The sequence below is a fragment of the Mercurialis annua genome, linkage group LG5 (genome assembly GCF_937616625.2).
Source record: "Mercurialis annua linkage group LG5, ddMerAnnu1.2, whole genome shotgun sequence".
In the NCBI taxonomy this organism is placed as follows: Eukaryota; Viridiplantae; Streptophyta; class Magnoliopsida; order Malpighiales; family Euphorbiaceae; genus Mercurialis; species Mercurialis annua.
Window position 1 is genome coordinate 14352167 of NC_065574.1, and position 19186 is coordinate 14371352.

Here is a 19186-nt window from a genome sequence, read left to right on the forward strand (position 1 = left end):
AATAGAAAAATTAAAATACGAAGTTACAGATTTCGGACCCACGAAGACCTTCTCATTTCTCAAAACAGGAAGGAGCGAGCAGCTCCTTCTCAGCTCCTTCTCAAAATGAGAAGGAGCTGCTCCTTCTCACCACTGGAGAAGGAGCTCTGTTCAGAGCTCCTTCTCCGGTGGATCTAGTGGGTCCAAATTTTGGACCCATCCGTAATTCGTCTTTTAATATTTTTATTATAAATTTAAAAAATTAATTTTTTATTTATTTTTCGCGGTGTATCCGTAAATCGGATAATGGTGGATCCGTGAAACGGTAGACGATGTTGAGTCATATTGAATATTTTTAATTTTAGTAATTAATATAAATTAAATAAAAAAATATTTATTTGTTTAATTTTGTGATGAAGATGGTTTTTTGTACAACTAATAATATAAATATCTAATTTGTATATAGGATAAAAATAAAGGATTATTTTGAACTTTTTTCCAAATAAAAAAATGTCAATTTAATACATTAGGGTAGAGGTGAAACATGAAAACCCAAACAAGGGTAGTTTTGAGAATTTTTCAACGTCCTGGTGCTAACAAAAATAAAGTTAAAAGTGGGGTTTTTTAAGTAATTAAGTAATTAATTATTTTTCAAACAGTTTACTTCTTATTTGAAAGATGGACTAAATTGAAAATATTTTTTTTTGTACATGTCAGTACTGCTGTCTGAAAATTGTAGGAACCAAACTTGTCTTTTTTTTTTTATAATTAAAATTTTGTTTGGTAATCTGTAATTTGTTGGTGACCTGCTAAAAATACCAATTTGTAATTTTCTAACAAGTTTAAACATTGATTCGTGATAAATTTTTGTTCAAACATGTTATTTTTTAAAAAGTTCATTGTATTAAACCCTTTTCAAACTGATTATTTGAATTGAAGAAGTGAGACTAATTAAGAAATTTTAATTAGTGTTATTGATTGATCATAATAATCACTCCTGTTTGGAAACAGTTGAAAGAGAGAGCCAATGGTAACCCCCTATTTTGCAACTTTTTGACTTCATTTTTTTCCTTCTAAATATTTAATATGTCGTATTTAAAAGGTTTTACTATTCGCCACTTTTAATTACTTGACACCGTCTCTAAAAATACCTTTTTACCCTTCTCCAGAAAAAGAAAAAAAACTCTCAATCACATGCGAATACGTCGATTAAAATGACGGGTAATGATTACAATTCGTCAGGTAACAAATATCGACTTTCCGAAACAAATTTTTCCGTCTTTTCCAAAATAAAATCTTACTTTTGTCGTTTTTTTTTAATTTAACAGTGGACAGACGCCAACTGGGGGTGTCGGCCCACAAGGGAGACGTCCTAGAAGGACGTCTCCCCCAGAACATAGACGTCCCTCTGGGACGTCTCTCCTCTGGGAAAACGTCCTTCTGGGACGTTTTCCTAGTTCGACATCCCGTTTCCGACGGGACATTTTCTGTTGGCTTCAGCCCGGAGGACAAACTCCGTGTGGAGGCGTCCGTCCTCCGGGCTGACGCCAACATGGGACATCCGTCCGTAAAACTTTTTTTAAAAAAATTAAAACGACAAAAATGACTAAACAAATTTAAAATCGGATACTTACGGCGGTTCCTGACCTATGTCTCGCCCGAAATCCGACATTTTAATCGTAAAATATAGTTTTTGTTTGATAGGTTTGAGAGGATTTGTTTTTTTTTTTTAAATAGAGAAAGGGTAAGATAGTAAAATTAGGGGCCGTATCTAGTAAAAAGGGGCGGTATTTAGTAATTCAGTATTTAAATAGTGTTTTCTAAATTACATATGAAACATTAAACAACTTAGTAATTTTCATATAGAAATTATTTAATTCATAGTATAATGACAATGTTTTCATTTGACATTTATAAGTTTTGTTCTTTTATACACATTATTTCAAATATATTTTAAAATTAGTTGGGAGTTTGATAGGATGAATTGCATTATAATTACCATATTTAAATTTTTAATAGACATTAAATTTATTTGCGCCTTTTTAATTATAGGGTTGTGAAAAATAATTTCCATCTTTTGTGTTTTTTTGATTTAAATTATCAATCGTCTCATCTCGCATCTCAACCTTTTCATCCTATAACTTAATGCAATTTTTCGTGTTATTTTTCGTAAAAATAATTTTAGCCGTTTTGAATGTCCAAAACGACATGATGTAAAACATTTGGAATTTTTTTATAAATGACCATCATTTTCAAAGTTTTTACAAAATAACGGTTCCCACTTTTCACTTTTCAAGATACGGCATATTAAAAAAATTATAATTTTATACGGGTTCTATAAATACCCCTCATAATAAACAAATCCTCATAATTTCAGTTATTTTCTCTCTTCGTATATCTCTCTCTTCTCTATCTCAACTTGCCTTTCATGCGACTTCTCATTCTTCTCCATAATTTCAGTTGATTTTAGCATTGGTGAATAAGACAGTGATAATATAGAATTATTATAATATTACAGTTAGACCTGTTTATAGGTTCGGGTACCCGCTCAGCCCCGCCTAAACCCGGTTTGAGCCCGTAAAAACATAATTTTAGGGTCGGGTTTGGGTAGGAAATGTAAAGTCCGAGCCGAGCTGGGACCAGACTTGGACTTGTATAGAAAATTAAAAAGCCTGTCGGGCCCGTCTCGAACTCGGCCCATGAACAAGTCTAATTATAGTGTTGATCTTGTGTTAATATTATGTTAATATTTGGTTAATTTTAGCATTAACGAAGAAGACTATATTGTACGTGAAATAGGATAAAAAAATTAAATTAAATAGAAACAATATTGAAAAAATAAAAATTAATATTAAAACACGTTTAAAAATTTAAATTAATTAGTTAGTTTATTAAATGTTGATGATATTATGTTGATATTGTGTTGATCTTAAAACTGATGAAAAACGTCAACAGTCAGAAAAAATTAAAATCCAAAAAAAGCCAAAAAAATAAAAAATAAAAAATAATTTTTTTTAATTTTAATATATAATAAATATTAAGTGCAGAAATATATTGGTGAAATTTTTTTAAAAAAAATGTCTATAATATGTTTTTAAAAAAAAATATAAAATGAAAAAAAAATGATATGAAGTGTAAATTTTTTTAAAAAAAGTAGTAAAAAAAATGATAAAAGTAGTCAAAGTTTGTGGTTATATAAGAACGAAAGGGAGATCCTTCAATACCGAATAAAGAAGGGTTAATTGCATATAAAATCACCACTTTTATACGAAATTGCAAAAATAACACGACTTTTAAAAAGTGGCAATTCAGGGCACCACTTTTTATTTTTTTTCAAAAACATGAGCACATTTTTAGTGGTGTTTTTGCTGACGTGACATGACATATGGCACTCCCATCAGGTGTTGAAGTCAGCAAAATTTTATCTAAAAATGTGTCCATGTTAATTTTGAAAAAAAATAAAAGATGATGCTTTAAATTGACACGTTTTAAAGGTCGTATTATTTTTGAAATTTCGTATAAAGGTGGTGATTTTATATGGAATTAACTCAATAAAAAATTGTATTTGACGTCTTTTTTTTGATGAATTGTATTTGACGTCCTAATTCCATTAACTTAAAAAATGACATAATTTTGATGTGGACCGCATCAAAGAGATTTTAAATATTTGATCTTTAATTAATTAATGGAAGTCCCTTTATAAGAGATGTTATGATGTTGCGTTCATAAAAGGGAAGGAAAAACAAAATGAAACTCTTCTATTTATGATTAAATATTCATGATAAGCATAATAAGTCAAAGCCTATAAATAATGGATATATTTAGGTGATAAGTAAAATCGAATATTGTAGAGATAAAAGTGATATACAGTCTTACAATTCATACAAAAGTTGTTGGCGAATTCCATCACTTATGACATATAAATTAGAGAACAAACTAGAATTTATTTTTTTTTTTGTAAAGAAAGAAAAAAATTATTATAATCACATAATAAAAACTTTAATGGAAAACAACTCAAATCCCCACTTTTTATGTCTACCATACCACTCTCTTCTATGTTATTTTGTATAGAGGTTGTTTGGATAACATTTATTAGTGTATTATGATTGTGCTACATGATTTAATTCTCTTCGATAAGTTCTATCTATGGTAAAAATAAGTACATTATCATGGTATTAATCATTCAAAAATGTAGGAGACATTTTTTGAATAGTAAAGTTCCTTTAAAATAAGACTTCAGCCGTTTTTAGGTTTTTTAAAAAGTGTAGAACTGATTTAAGTTGAGTTAGGTGCCTTTAAATAGAAAACAACAAACTGAAAAGTGCACGCATTGCGCCCGCTAAACACATATCGCGCCAGCGATACATGTCGCGCCCGCGACACTTCCCTTGTCGCGCCCAGGAAAACCTACTGGAACCTAAAAATAAATAATTTTTGAAAATGAGCTCGGAACCACTCCAAACTCTGAGATCGCACCCAAGACATCTCCAAACATCAAATAAAAGGTTTAGAACCTTCGAACCACGATTCTAAATGGTCGAACCACTCAAACGAACCCCAAGAGATCGATAAATTTAACATAACTAGTCGGAAAAAATACAGGGTGTTACATTACGGCTGCACAAACAAGTTGTGATTGATGCTCTGAAACTGAAAAATCACGACCACATCTTATTACAATGTTCTTTTGCGAGGTCAGTTTGGTATTTGATTTTTTTGAAGTTTGGTTTGATATGTGTATTGTCTCGGTCTATTGAAGATTTTTTTGTTAATGGAAAGCTCTCTTATCCAATTGTTCTTATCGTCGTCTTTGGTACTCCAATTGGGACTTAGTGGTGTGGAATTTATGGAAATGTAGAAATAAAAGGACTTTTCAACATAAGAGGACTACTCTAAAGGACATTGTATTCGAGTATTTTGTAAAGGCGGTTTTCTTTTGCAAGCGTTTTTTTTTTTCATTTTCTTACTCGAATTTAGATTTTTACCAGAATCCGAATTGTATTGTTATAGTGTGACATTATATCTTCCTTCTCAGAGTTGTAGCATGTGTACATGAGTTCTAAGTTTGGGTTTTCGTCACTTTTGTGGTGTTTTGTACAATCTTCTTTTATAAAAAGAAATTGAACTGTTTCAACATCACTCAGTGGCCTGATCTGATCTCAATGAACAGACCCGGCAACCGACAGTGGAGGGTTTTCGGAGAAGATGATTTAAAAAAAGAAATTTAAATTATTAAAAAGGTAACAAACAGTTTGTTTAGGTTCCTAATTTAAAATTTTAAAGGGTTTAATTTGAAAATTATTAAAAATTATGAGGATATTTTTGAACTTTTTTCTTAATAGATCTAACTCTGTTAACTTTCATATCTAACGAAGGATTTATTTGTCCGATTTTAGAACAATAAGAGTGTAATTGTTCAAGTTAAAAACTATGACGGTTTATTTATGCCAAAAATAAGTTAAAGGGCTATCTTATACTTATGGGTAAATTTGGAGGATTTTTTGTACCTTTTGCCTTTTTGAATTTAATTAAAAAGTTGATAATGTTCAGAAAACAACTTCAAACACATGAGAAAGAATAAAATAAAGTTGTATTCCGAAAACATATATAAGAGATAAAGCTGTAACATCAGTCATTTATAGAAGTTTATTTTGAGCCATATATATATCAAGTAATAAGCAAAGAACAAATAAATTGATTACACTGTTCAGGAATTTCCTGTCAATTAGGTCTCTTATCGTACATAAATCAGTACGGACATCATATAATTAAAGTTTAAATCAGCAACAGAAATATGTTTGTATATTGCTACACTAACCTAAATATACTTAAAGATCACCCAAAAAAATTAATCTTCTGCACCGAAGATTAATAATTTATTTTCTCTTTAAATCTTAAAAATTTATTTATTTCTCCTGATATTTTAGTTTAATTAATTGAAACTGCCTTTACAAAAGTTGCAAGGAATTTCAGTTATAAAATACTAAAAGTCACGGAAAAAATTCCAAATTTCTAAAATTAATAGAAAAATTATTTTAATCCAATTTCGAAAAAATGATAATTTTTTTATTTGTAATCACTAATCTTTGGTGCAGAAGAATTATCGTCAACTGAGATAACAAGATGGTGCTTATGATCATCGGCGTGGCGTGGGGACTTAACATTCCGCAATGTTTCCGGTGATACACCGAGACAATCGACCTTCTTAAAGCGCGCTTTAGAAGCAAGTTCACAAACGGATTCAGCAATTTCCTCAGTGCAATTGACCACATCAATTAAAAGTGAAGCTACCGTAACCAGTGGGATTACTTGTAAAAGCTCAATTTTCTCCCATGGGCTAGACTTGAGTAAAGACTTGATATTATTTGCAGCCATTTTTGCATTGTGTATGTGTTTATGAGCTGAGATGGGATAGGTCATGCTTTTTATTGCCATTGAAAGTTCCTTCAGTGCTCTGCCAGATTCGATGCTTACTTTTGTGCATGCTTCCTCAATTTTACTCCTCACATCTACGGATGCCTGCATCAATTAATAATAGCCGATAATTTAGTATTAGCATAATAATAATATTTTTATTTAAGACGACAAGACGTGATAATAGCCATGATAAGTAGTAAGTAGATCGATGATAAGACAACGGGATATAGATTTTTGATGTTCAATTATATGCCAAATTTTATTTTTGTAAACACATTCGGTTAATAACCAACTTGATATTTATGCATTTAGTGATCAAAAACTACTTTTTATTCAATCAATTGAAGTTTAGCCATCAATTAAATTACTATGATCAAATGAAATAACTGAAATTTGAGTTAATCATATGATCAATTACCCGTAAGACAGCGCTGCCGACAAAAGGAGAGAACGGTAAAATTAAAAAATCTAACAAGAACTTAAAATAAATATAAATATATAGATCTAATTATTTTAGAATTTTGAAATAATTTTACCATGATGCATAGGATGATATTATGAGAAGAAATAATTTTCAAAATGTAAAAAAGGGGAAGAGAATGCTACATATAAGCTATACATTGTACTGGGACATATATAAAAGACGTTTAATTAATTAATTAATACCTTAATGTCATCATTTAGGAAGCTATAAAAGAGGTTAAATCAATAATAATAATAATACCTTGATGTCATCATTTAGGTAGCCATATAGTGCCTCAATTCGATAGGCACATTGGCGAGTTAAATTTCCAACTTTTAAATATTGTTTCCAAGGGTGCCCAAATTGGAACCGTCCATGCCCTGGCTCCCATCTTGCAAAATTAGCCTGCCAAGTATAATATAGCATTACAAAATATTTTCAATAATTTTCACAAAAAAATAAACATATTTTTATAAAGACACCCACCAGTGATTCTTCATTACTCTTAGAATTTAGAACACTTTTATAAGCTTGCATAAATGATCCCTGATCTTCGGATTCTTCTTCATCTTCTGGTACTTTAAAATACTCATCTCCAAATCCTATAAAATGTCATAAGGATTAATCTTTAATATATAATTGGGTTTAAATAATAAAATAGTAATAATACTTAAACGGATTAATTATTGATTCTTCTTTTCAATTTTTTATGATCTAAATTTTTAAAATCGTTAATTTTAACCTATTTTTCAAAAAAAAAATCAATTGTAATGATTTGTTTAAATTGGAGTGGAAAAAGGTTCAAATATATCTTCTTAGAATTATTGATGATAAAAAGATAAATTAGGACAATATAAAATAATGTAAAAAGCATATTTGAACATTTTTCATTCTAATTTGAAGATATTGCTACAATTAAAAATTAAAATTAAAAATTAACAATTTTAAAATTTTGAACAATAATAAAAAAAGTTAAAAGAAGTGAAATATTATTGGATGATAACCCTCCTTTAAAAATTTAAAAGAACTCTCATCTGAATATAAGAAATTTAAAATTGTGATTCACTAATACTTATGAATAAAGTTTGAACAAGAAACTTTACTAACCTTCTAAGAAGTTGCCGAGTTTTTCCAAGTTGAAAGCAATGAGATTATGAAGATCTTGGCCAGCCCAAACAGGGTAAACAAAAATGGCAATGATGACACAGGCAGAGCCCCCGATTAAAATGGTTGAGAGTCTCTTGTGTGCAAATTCTATGATTTCATCAACCCGAAAACCCGAGACCGATACCAAGGTGAATGTCAAGATGAAAACTAGAATTCCATAGTCATATCTTGCTTTCACTTTTGGAAAGAACCTTATAAATGTTGCTGTTACCGCTGCACCAATAAAAATTACCCCAAATGTATATGAATTAGTCATCATAAATTTGAGTTATACATAAAGATAGAGAGTGAAACTTTTTTGTATAGCCAAGTCGACTCACCACGCGAACTATTATGAATTGTCTCAATAAAATACTCGAAATTCAGCAAGTTCGAGTTTGAACTACTCGAGTCAATTATCAAATTTGAGTTTAGTGTTATGGTAATGCATTATTAATTACCTTGCAGGAAGACAAAAGTCCCAAGTAATATGGGCTCGCCTATATGACCGGTTAGGTCTGCCAGGTGATGAGCTCCAACTCCTAGAGCACCAGCCAGTAGAGTTGCCATTACCCTATTTAGTCCTTTTCCAAGAGTGGCCCCTAAAAATATGTGTCAACATGAACAAACATGTCATAAAAGAGTAACCAAAACAAAAAACTTTAAACTCATTATATATTTAAAAATCTCATAGTCCAAAAAGAAGTGAGACATACCAACAGAAAATTCGAAGACAACAACGACAGTCATAACAGCCCACATTGCAGACACACCAAAGCTTTGATAAAGTGGTTGATAGTAGTAAAATATGGACACCAACGTTAGTGCAAACCCTACTTTCAGTGAATGTATAACTCTTCTCGGATCATCTTCCCCAACTTTCTTTATACTTCTTCCAAAATCCTCCATTTTAGCTTTCAACGTTACGGGCCACGGTTTCGCAGAACCAACTTCCATGGCTAAATAAGAATAATTTGCATGAACCGATATCTGATAAAAGAATGGTGCGTAGAAGAGATGCTTAAGAATGTGTTCTCTAGGCCTCTAATTTATAGAATGAAAAAGTTGGTTATAAGGAATATAAAATATTAATTTTAAGTTCCAAGTTGTACGAGAGAAGTACAAAAAGTTTTACATAGGAAGAAGATTGGAAACGCAAGTATTGACCGTAGTGGAATTTAGCTGTATGTATGGGTGTTGATGACCATTTATAGGCTTCTCCATTTCATATCAAGTGCTCTATTCATTTCATTTACTCGCAAACTTACCTTTACTTGTAAAATTTATTTGTTTGATATATCTTTTTGAGGTGGTAAGTTGTAACTAGCTAGCTAGCCCAAGTAGAGATGTAAAGCGTGCGCCATGACTTGTATTCTTTTTGCTACAACCTCCGGATTGAGCTTTATTTTTATCGGGCTAAATCCATCTAGAAGTCCCTCTACTCTTCACTTTCTTTCCGGAGATGCCTCTACTTTAATTTGTCATTTACATGTTCCTGTACTATCATTTTCCTCGTTATTATACCCCTAGACGGATGGAATTCGTAGAGTGTGTCACACTCTCCGTTTAATAATAAAATTCCGTAGACGTGTTAAAATTTTAAAAAAATGTGGTTAAAATTCAAGAATCAATTAACGCTTTTTTCCTTTAATCTTCTTCTACATCTCCGGAGTCAAAGTTGTGAGCCAGAAAGCTATATATGGAGACAGGCGACGGGTCTGCCGCTTCTATAGTTCCGTCCAAGGAAGAAAAAAATGGATGTAAAGGGTCATTGTTTTTATTATTTGTTTAAATGGATAAAGAATGTTTCAGGTAAAAAAAACTTCTTAACTGATAAATCACCGAAATGGGATCCGATCTGCTGGACCTGCACAGACCCAAAACAGAGGTCAGAAGGAACTTCCGGTGGGGAGTCACCGGACGTTCACTCCGACGCTCTAGTAAATTTCAGTGAGAGAAAGAACAAGAAGAGAAGGAAGAAAGGAAATAGTGAGAGAAAAATAAAACTACCTAGGGTTTGCACCTTAAAGCCCTTTTATAGTTAGGGTTTTGGTGCAAACCTTGCCTATTACTGGCAGTCTTTCCTTCTTGTGGTCCCAGGTTCAGTTGCGCCTACGTGGCCGAGTCCCCCGCATTGGGCGCAGTTTATTAGGTGCGTCAGGCGTAGGGAATATTCCTTACGCACCTGTCAGGAGATCTCATGTGGTCCCATAATCATCCACACATGAGTGTGGATCATAATGGGACCTCGAATCTCGTCTTACAAATCTCGCTTTGAATCTCGAATGACACTTCATGACCGACGTTTGTTTAGTATTTATTCGAGGTGCAACTTCTTCGTATCTGTTCCGGTGACCCCCAGGTCACGAGATCTACAAAACCGGTTGAGCCAGATCCGACCTATGACGCTGAGCATCATGGGCGGAGGTCATATGTACATGTACTCTCGGATCCGAGTTTTGGGCCATATGCCCCTTGTTCGTCAAAGCCCGGCGTTCCTTATTAGGATCAGGTCGGTGAAAATGCTTGACTTAGTGATATCTGTTTTTGGCGAGGTTGCTTTGCCCCTACTATTTATACTACTATGTTATCACTAGTCTCCCCCAGTACATCGGATATTTAAGTCCGAGTTGGTGGTATTTTCCGAGCTACGAAGTCACATGGGTGTTGGTGCTTTGGATAGGGTTGCCCTCTTGGGATATCTCTGACATCGAGTCGCTTGTCAGGTGAGGGGGTGAGATATTCTAAAGATGGGGTGTTCGAGCTTGAAAGGACGTGACCTTCTGGTTGACCTGACTGACAGCTGTTTGCAGTGATGTTCCTTGTTGCGGTTGCTTCTTGCTAAAGTTTAGCCCACGTGTCATACGGTAACTTCTAGTGCATTTCTCTAGGAGATGTTTTAAGTGGGAGGAGAGAGAAAATTGAAAGCGTGTGTCTTTCCAATTTTTCTCTCTTTTTCAGTTATAAGCCTTCATTTTCAAAACTTACAATTACTTTTCATTTTCTCTCTGTATTTCTTCTTCTAATTCTTCAAACTTCTCCCACATTTCCTGCTCTTAAAAGGTTTTCTGATTGTGCTTACTTGCGGATTCAGTGGATTTCTTCCATTTTCGTCTCAACGTTAAGACAATTTCATCATTTCTCTCAAGGATTTTCTACATTTACCAACAAGTGTTTTAGTATTCTTTGAGTTTTCCTATTTCTTCGTGTTTCGTGGTTCGTTGTTTTGATTTCTATTGATTTGGCATGTTTCGGATGTGATGATGTGAATTCATTAGTGGAATAATGTCTTTGAATGATTCATGTTTACTGCTAGTCTAGAAATCTGAGAATATGATTTGCTCTTGGTAGTTTTATTTATACTGTCATTGTATGGATTTTATTTAGGAATATTATTCGTTTGTGACATGTTCTTGTGTTGATGGGTGAATTTATCCTTGTTTTATGCTTTAAAGTGAACTTTTATCTCTGCTTGTTGTCTGTGTTCTTCGTTTAGAAAGTGAATTTCCAGAAATCTGGAAATTTACTATCATTTTCTTCGTGTTCTGATGGTTCACCCCCTTTAGATTTTCCTTTTTGATCCGTCATTTCAATTTTTGCAAGTTTCTTCCTATTTTTTCAACGGAACCTGTCTCATCCAAGCTCGTTTCAATTTTCCCTTAGGCATGTCAGGTGAACACTCAGAACACGAGGCAGGGAGGGGTTACGATAATGACGACCTTGACATGGGCGAGACGTCGGCCGAGTTATATATCGTGCGTCAACGCCGGGTTACTGCGCTGGAGACAGAGGAAGTCGGAACTTCCATGCCCCAACCCTCTCGGAAAGGGAAAGAGAAGATCACCACCGTGGATGCTGGCGAGAAAACCGATGACTGCGATATAAAGGCCTCTCGGTGTACTCAAGGATTTCTTAACGCGATGAGGGTTGAGTTTAACATTCCGAACGTTTACGAGCTGTCCCTGGTTCCCGAGGGGAAGAGAATAAATGATGCTCCCCCCCCCCCCAGAATACAATAATGCTGACAGCGGAGCACTTGCAGTCGGGGATAAGGTTCCCTATCGCCGAGGAGTTGTCACGACCCAAAACTATTGAGCCGCAACCGGCGCTAGGGAACGGGATTGGTAGCTCCGGAACCCGTAGCAAGCCTAAAATCACAATTAATTTTTCGCAAATAATAAATGAATACATTTAACATTAACCAACGGAAGCAACACATTTGTATATATCACATAATTAAACATATACACTAACTGTTTCAAAACCTCGCGGGCTCTAGTTACCGTACCATGTACGAACTGGCCTCGCGGTACTATATACATCAGTTAGTGTCTCCAAACATCACACAGGCATCTGGGGCCGTGGATCATATACTAAACGCGTAGCCTATCAAAAAGCATTTAAACAATGACAGCAGTTAATATATACAATCAAAAATGAACTGCTATCTAGGCTACTATTCTATTGACGCAGGACCACTACTGCAGCACTTACAGAAGTCATAAACTAACATATACAGATGACTTCTGCACTTCCAAACTGGCTTCTAGCTAGGTCCACAAACTAAGCACCTGTAAGACATCAAAGGTGAGGGGTCAGTATTTGGGAAAATACTGAGTGAGTTGTCATTTACTAACAGTATTAGTATAAAATCATAGCATCGCATTTCAAGAAAGCAATAATATAAAACATATAAACATGTATGTGATCCGTGTGAAACTAATATCCTAGCATGCGACACATTTCTCGAATAATTATTATCATTCTACCCAATCGTAAATATCAATCGCGAGTCCAACTCGCTGGTGGCCCAGCCACTAGATACGGGGACTCCAGACTACACCGTAGCCGAGTGCTCACTCGTATCGAAATCATAAACCCAATTGTAAATTTCATAATCATCATCAGCTCCCAGCTGAGTCACATCATTTCTCAAATGCAAACATACTAGACTGACTCGATAATGGTGATCACACAGCCTATTGACACCCAATAGGTAGCTAGTTTCTTCGGATCGTATACTAGTTCTCATATATATAGAAATTAATAAAGCATATAACATTTCAATCAATTATATAACATGCGATGCGTGAAAACAATATATATATATATATATATATATATATATATATATATATATATATATATATATATATATCAAATAGTTTTAATACATGAAAGTAAAAGTACAACTCACAGTGACCGCAATCCAAGAAATGATATGATCGATCTGATAGTACGCTCTCGCTAGTCCGCCTCTACTGACTCCACTACTCGCTGACACGTCTGATAAATCGTTAATAGTTAGATGTGATTCTCGTATTCTTATACGTATAATACTTTTAGGTTTTAGGAATTTAGTTTTGTTTTACACTTATTTACGTATTCGATATTTCTAGTCGTATAGACGACTTAGCGAATACTATTTCTCATAATTAAGAATCGCTTAACGTCCTTGCCGTTTCTATTATTATTATTCATTTAAAATGTCGAGATAATCTCGAGATTTATGACTTTCCAAGTCCGAGATCTGTCCTTTAGCGTCCAATTACTCTAAACATCGAATACCTAAGTCAAATACCGTTCGCATACACGTGGGGGCAAGTCGGGGTGCACGGGCGTGCCCTTCGGTGGGTACACGATCGTGCAACCAAGTGCACGTTCGTGCACCTCACTGGTGCACGTTCGTGTACCTTTAGTACACGTTCGTGCACCATGAAAAGTGCACGTTCGTGTACTTCAGTACACGATCGTGTACCTTGCTAGGTGCACGCTCGTGTACTTTTGTACACGTTCGTGCACCGTGGTGCACAGTCGCGCACCACGTGCACAGTCCCGGAAATGCGATTTCCGTGGTTTTTCCTCCATTCCGACATGCTTCACACACCCACGCTCAATATCCATAACTCCGTTTTCACCAAAACGCTAATAACGATCCATAAACATCAATTTCAATACTAAAACTCATTTCTTTTAAAACAGCCAGCAAACCCACCATTTTCATGCCAAAAACTGACCTCTTACCTTAATTTAATGGCCGGGAAGGATGGAGCTTTCAATTCCGAAGATATCGCCGCGAGAATCGTCTGAAACGGACGCCGAACGGAGAAACGGCGGCGAAACAAAATCGATTGGAAATTTTCTCTCTTTCTGGAGCCTTCTTCTCCTTTCTTTCTGATTTCTTCATTCAAATGGTTTCCTATTATATTGAATGGCTAAGAGCTCACTTTAATCCTTGTTTTCTTTATTTGTTACAAGTTAACCTTTGAACTTTTTTATCGTACGATTTAGTCCATAGCTAAATCGTTAACTTCTTTTATTATGACTTATACGTATTATTTATCTCTGGTAAATAATACAAAACTCAATATTAATATTTCCCGTCCAAATCCAATATTTCTATTTTCGACACCAAGTGGCTAAATTACCACTTTGGTCCCTATACCTTATTTTGGACTTTTCTCCCCATTTTTCCTTTTAACTCCAATTCTAACTTTAGAATTGAAATAAAACATAAATTTTTTCCGTAACAATCTTTTCTAAAACCGTCCTACTAAAACTTATTTATCGGAAAACTTTCCGATATCGTCACTTCTGCGACTCAAAACTGGACACGTGGCCCAATTAATCAATTAAATATTTTGGGTATTACAGGAGTACAACCAACTGAGCAGTTACTTCGAGGTTCCCTTGTCCCAGATTCACCCCAATGGAGTCTGTCACTACCCCTGCTTCTTAAAGTTGTGCCAGCAGAATGGGGTGGAGGCAAGTATGAGGCTCTTTTGTTGTCTGTATCTGCTGTCTTTGAAAGACCGAAACCATTTTGCTGAAATAGAGTAAAGACTTGATGTTATTTGCAGCCATTTTTGCATTGTGTATGTGTTTATGAGCTGAGATGGGATAGGTCATGCTTTTTATTGCCACTGAAAGTTCCTTTAGTGCTCTACCAGATTCGACACCATCACGTGACATCATCACCATGATCTCCTCTAATCATTAATCATATTAACTTAAATAAAATAAAATTAGATTCCTAGTAATTTATAGTTCTTACAAATAAATATCTAATTTGTACTCGTTTTCCATCTTAGATCAAATTTCGAGATATGCTAGTATTTATTACAAATTGGATCTCTCATAAAACAATTAGTTGTAAACTCTATTGTGTGTGATTAACTAGATTATCATATATATAACAACGAAAGACATAAGAAACACCCTTCTTATATTTAATAATTAAATGTAATACCCCGTAAAAAAATTAAATTTATTTTATGAGTTTTCGATATTAAATTTGGATCGTTTGTGATTTCGTGAGTCGATTTAATGGTTTGAATAAATTTTGGGTTGCTTTGGTTTGGTTCGGGCTGTGGTTCAACAAATTTTTGGTTGAATCAAGCCGTGGTTCAACCTGTGGGTTGAACCAGGTGTCGTTTGAACCAAGTTTCAAACGAGATCCAAAAATCTCGTTCAGTCTCGAACGAGAGCTGATGGTCTCGTTCGAGACCTGCTTTTAATTGCAGGTCTCGTTCGAGACCAACAGGTCTCGAACGGGACTACAATCTGTTTTGCGAACTCATTTCAGTATATCTGACCCCGTTGTTTTCCCAAATTTTCAGGTTTATGATTTGAAAGTTGGTCCACTCCGATCCTTTTAATTCCTTGGAGGTTTTATGTTATTTAAACTAGTTACTGTTTTCAAACTCTTAAACCGCAGTAGAATTCGATAATATATTACATTGATTATTACATTTTGAGATTGTCGGTTTGTCCGATTGATTATTTAAGGCATTTTTACTCTGGATTATTTTATTATTATATTTAAGGCATGATGTTGAACATTTCAGATATTTAAGTTACTTATATTAGAACTGTAATATAAATTGCTAGACTTAGGTTGGAGTCTCGGTTGCCCCCGAGCAGTGTTTCTGCAGGTTTATATGTTTGATTGTTTTCCGCGAGACTTGCTACGGATTTTGGTACGACCATACCCATTACCCATATCCTAGCGCCGGTCACGATTCATGAAATTGGGTCGTGACATTAAATCCCATTAATTATTAATCCTCGTAGATCGTGAGTAACATCTAGCTACATATCACGACCCTCAAATAGAGATGAATGTTTCGATGCATTCTTTATGAACCAATGTTCATGATTATAAATCACTCAAAATTTCTTTCATTTAAGATTTTGATTCGACAAGTGTCACAGTTAAGTCAAGCATTGTTTGTCTTGATCATATGACTCATCTCTCATTCTTGATAAATATGACTTCCACTAGAAAAACTATCTAGTGTTGGAACTCTTTCTAATTAAGTCATATACACATGTGCATGTTTTATCATCCATCAAGAACAATTTGAGATAGCATATGTCTCTTTTCATGTAGAGAGATAAATTCTCTCTAGGTTAAACTTCTATCTCCATATACAATTAACTAAAGCCAACACATCTAGCGACCCTAACTCATGTAAAATCTACGGACAAGGAGTATCAAACTCTACTCACCTATATTTAAGATAGTGTCGCCGCAAGTTAAGGACATATGTACAATCATAAACTATATGACATTAAATTAACTTTATTGAAATATCATGCATAAGTCATTTAGTGCACTTGTTCGACTCACTCAACCCCTTGAGTGTCCTTACTCTGAGACGCACTACTTATTATAATTAGTAACTCTTTACTAATCAGGAGAATAAACAGAGGTGAATATCTTTCTCGGATAATATTATGCCCTTATTCATAAGACCTCATCGATCGTGAACAGTTTTTTAGATCACTCGTATAATAGAATTTGTCTCTCATGTTCTTAACACCTTAAGAATAAATTCTATCGCAACGTGATAAGGAGAATATGTAATAAATGAACACTTAGTTGATGAGACACTTAATTCAAATAAAATATATATATATCATTATCATTGGAATTTGTTTATACAAGTATACAGAAAAAATGTCTTTATGGCAGATACAACTAAAATTCACGTCCTTGTATGTATACAATGATTTATGAGCATGTTCACACTGTTTCTACTTTGAATATATATGTTCATATCCAAATTTAAACAAGTTAATTAGATAATCATATTCATTTAGATCAAAACTAATCAAACATATTGAAACTCTAGGAATGCCATGAAAATTATAACGAGTGTCATCTACTTTAGATTATGTGCATTTAAATAAAATAAAATCAACATTTGTCTGTTATTTGTTAGAAACCCTAAGATTAGATGCTTGTTTAGGAATACATGTTTCTTACTTGTCATGCTAGTCCACATTGAACGCAAGTGTAATGGATATTTACATTATTTTTAGTTATTTCCGGCTCTTTACTTTTCAGTCATTTATTTTCAGTATATTCTAGTTATTCTGATTGAGATAAGCAATCAACTGATCAATCGACTACATTTCTTTGAGATTACTATTGGAATCTTCATCTTTTTGGCATTTGTGTCCAAGAAAATGCGTGTCTACATATATTATTAAGTGTGATGGTAACACTATTAATTTCCAATCCTGATAAAATAATTAAAGAACGAAGGATCATTTTGCCCCCTGAAGTTGGCACAAAGTATCAAAAACGTTCAAATTAGCGAAACAGGATCACTTTTACCCTGAACTTGTCAATTTTGGTACAAAACCCCCCCTCCCCAATCTCAGTTTTGCGCGTGTAACTCAAACAATGGTTTTGACAAAACCACCAATCAAAAAGCTGATTTTCCTAATTAATTGAGGGGGTAATATGATCCATGATCCATGATTCCTAATTAAAATTCCCAAATTAAAAGAAAACCTAATTTCCCTAATTTCCCCAATCTTCAAATTGAATTCGTCAAACTCAGGAACCCTAATTTCCCTTCTTCTTCAAGATGTCGAGTGGATCGAATTCCCAGGGTTCTTCAGCTAGATCTGGGAGACAATATCGCCCTCGACAGAGGCGTGCTAGCAGACCTGATTACAACTATCAGGGAAGAGCTCGTTACTGTAGATGTGGGTTTTCTGTTAAAGCTCCGGTTTGGGTTTCATGGACAAGAGAAAATCCTGGAAGAAGATTTTATGGCTGTAAAAAGGGTGCGTTTGGATGTGGTTTATTTGAGTGGTTTGATGAAGAACCGTTTACCAGTCAATCCAAGGATGTAATTAACGAATTGTTAGATGAGCTTGATGAAATGGGGATGGGTGAAGGGAATATCAGCTACATTGAAGATCGTGAAGGTCAGAGGTATGCTGCTGAATTGGTTAAATTGGTTAGAGAAGAAGGGATGAAATACAAGAAAAGATTCTGGTGTGTTGCTGCTGGATTTGGTTTAGTGATCTGTGTGTTGATGCTTGTAATTTTTTTTATAATTGCAGCTGTTATATGAATATGATGAAAATTGGCTTGTAACTTGTATCGATCTGAACGAAATTTTGCTTCTGGTCTGAATTTTCCTTTGTTCTGAAAATATGAGTGTCTGTGTGTATATGAACTTGAACATGAACATGAACATGAACATGAACATGAATTTGGAAGGATCAAAAACCCCCCTGAACTTTGTTAATTAGGATCAAAACCCCCCCTGAACTTACTTAATTAGGATCAAATACACCCTTCATAAAATTTTGTGATTTTGAACCATAAAAACAGAAGATAATAACTTAAAATAACCTATTTGTAATGGATCTAAACACCATATTGTCACAAACACTTGATTTTAGCAAACAGTTGAATTTGACAAAATGGCACAAAACACTTGTATTTAACAAAATAACCAACTGAGGTTACAAAATATGTCCTTCATTCACACCACATTGTCATATAATGGCAGAATCTGCATACAAACTTTACAAAAACACATAAAAACAGTTCTGAGACACTAAATTATAATATAAAATAAAGAATAATAGTTCATGGCTTCCAATTTGGTTTAGGAGCTGGCTGCTTGAAAGGGGTATTCACTCTCTTCTTTGGTTTTTGCTTCTGTGCTTGTTGTTGAGGTCCCATGTTGGGCATCCTTTGTATTGGAGGCACTTGTGAGCTACTTTGTACCCCTGAGTGGCCATCTTGTGACAGTTGAGATCCCATAGAAGTAGACTGCTGCAAATTGGAGAAAGGATTTGGTGCATTGACTGAGTTTGAATCAGTTTGGGAAAGTGACTGGCCAGATACTGTCCTTGAAAAAGCCTGGG

General features: G+C 34.2%; 1 protein-coding gene across 1 annotated transcript; it reads right to left on the bottom strand.

Annotated features, from left to right (window-relative positions):
• Positions 1-5594: 5594 nt before the first annotated feature.
• On the bottom strand, positions 5595-9009 carry LOC126680389 (aluminum-activated malate transporter 2-like). The gene is made up of 6 exons (XM_050375515.2): positions 8722-9009; positions 8467-8607; positions 7967-8239; positions 7346-7461; positions 7121-7264; positions 5595-6498 (listed from the first exon to the last, which is right to left on the bottom strand). Exons 1-6 carry the CDS (start codon positions 8960-8962, stop codon positions 6046-6048), a joined length of 1368 nt encoding a protein of 455 aa, XP_050231472.1. The 5' UTR covers positions 8963-9009; the 3' UTR covers positions 5595-6045.
• Between the last annotated feature and the right edge of the window lie 10177 nt (positions 9010-19186).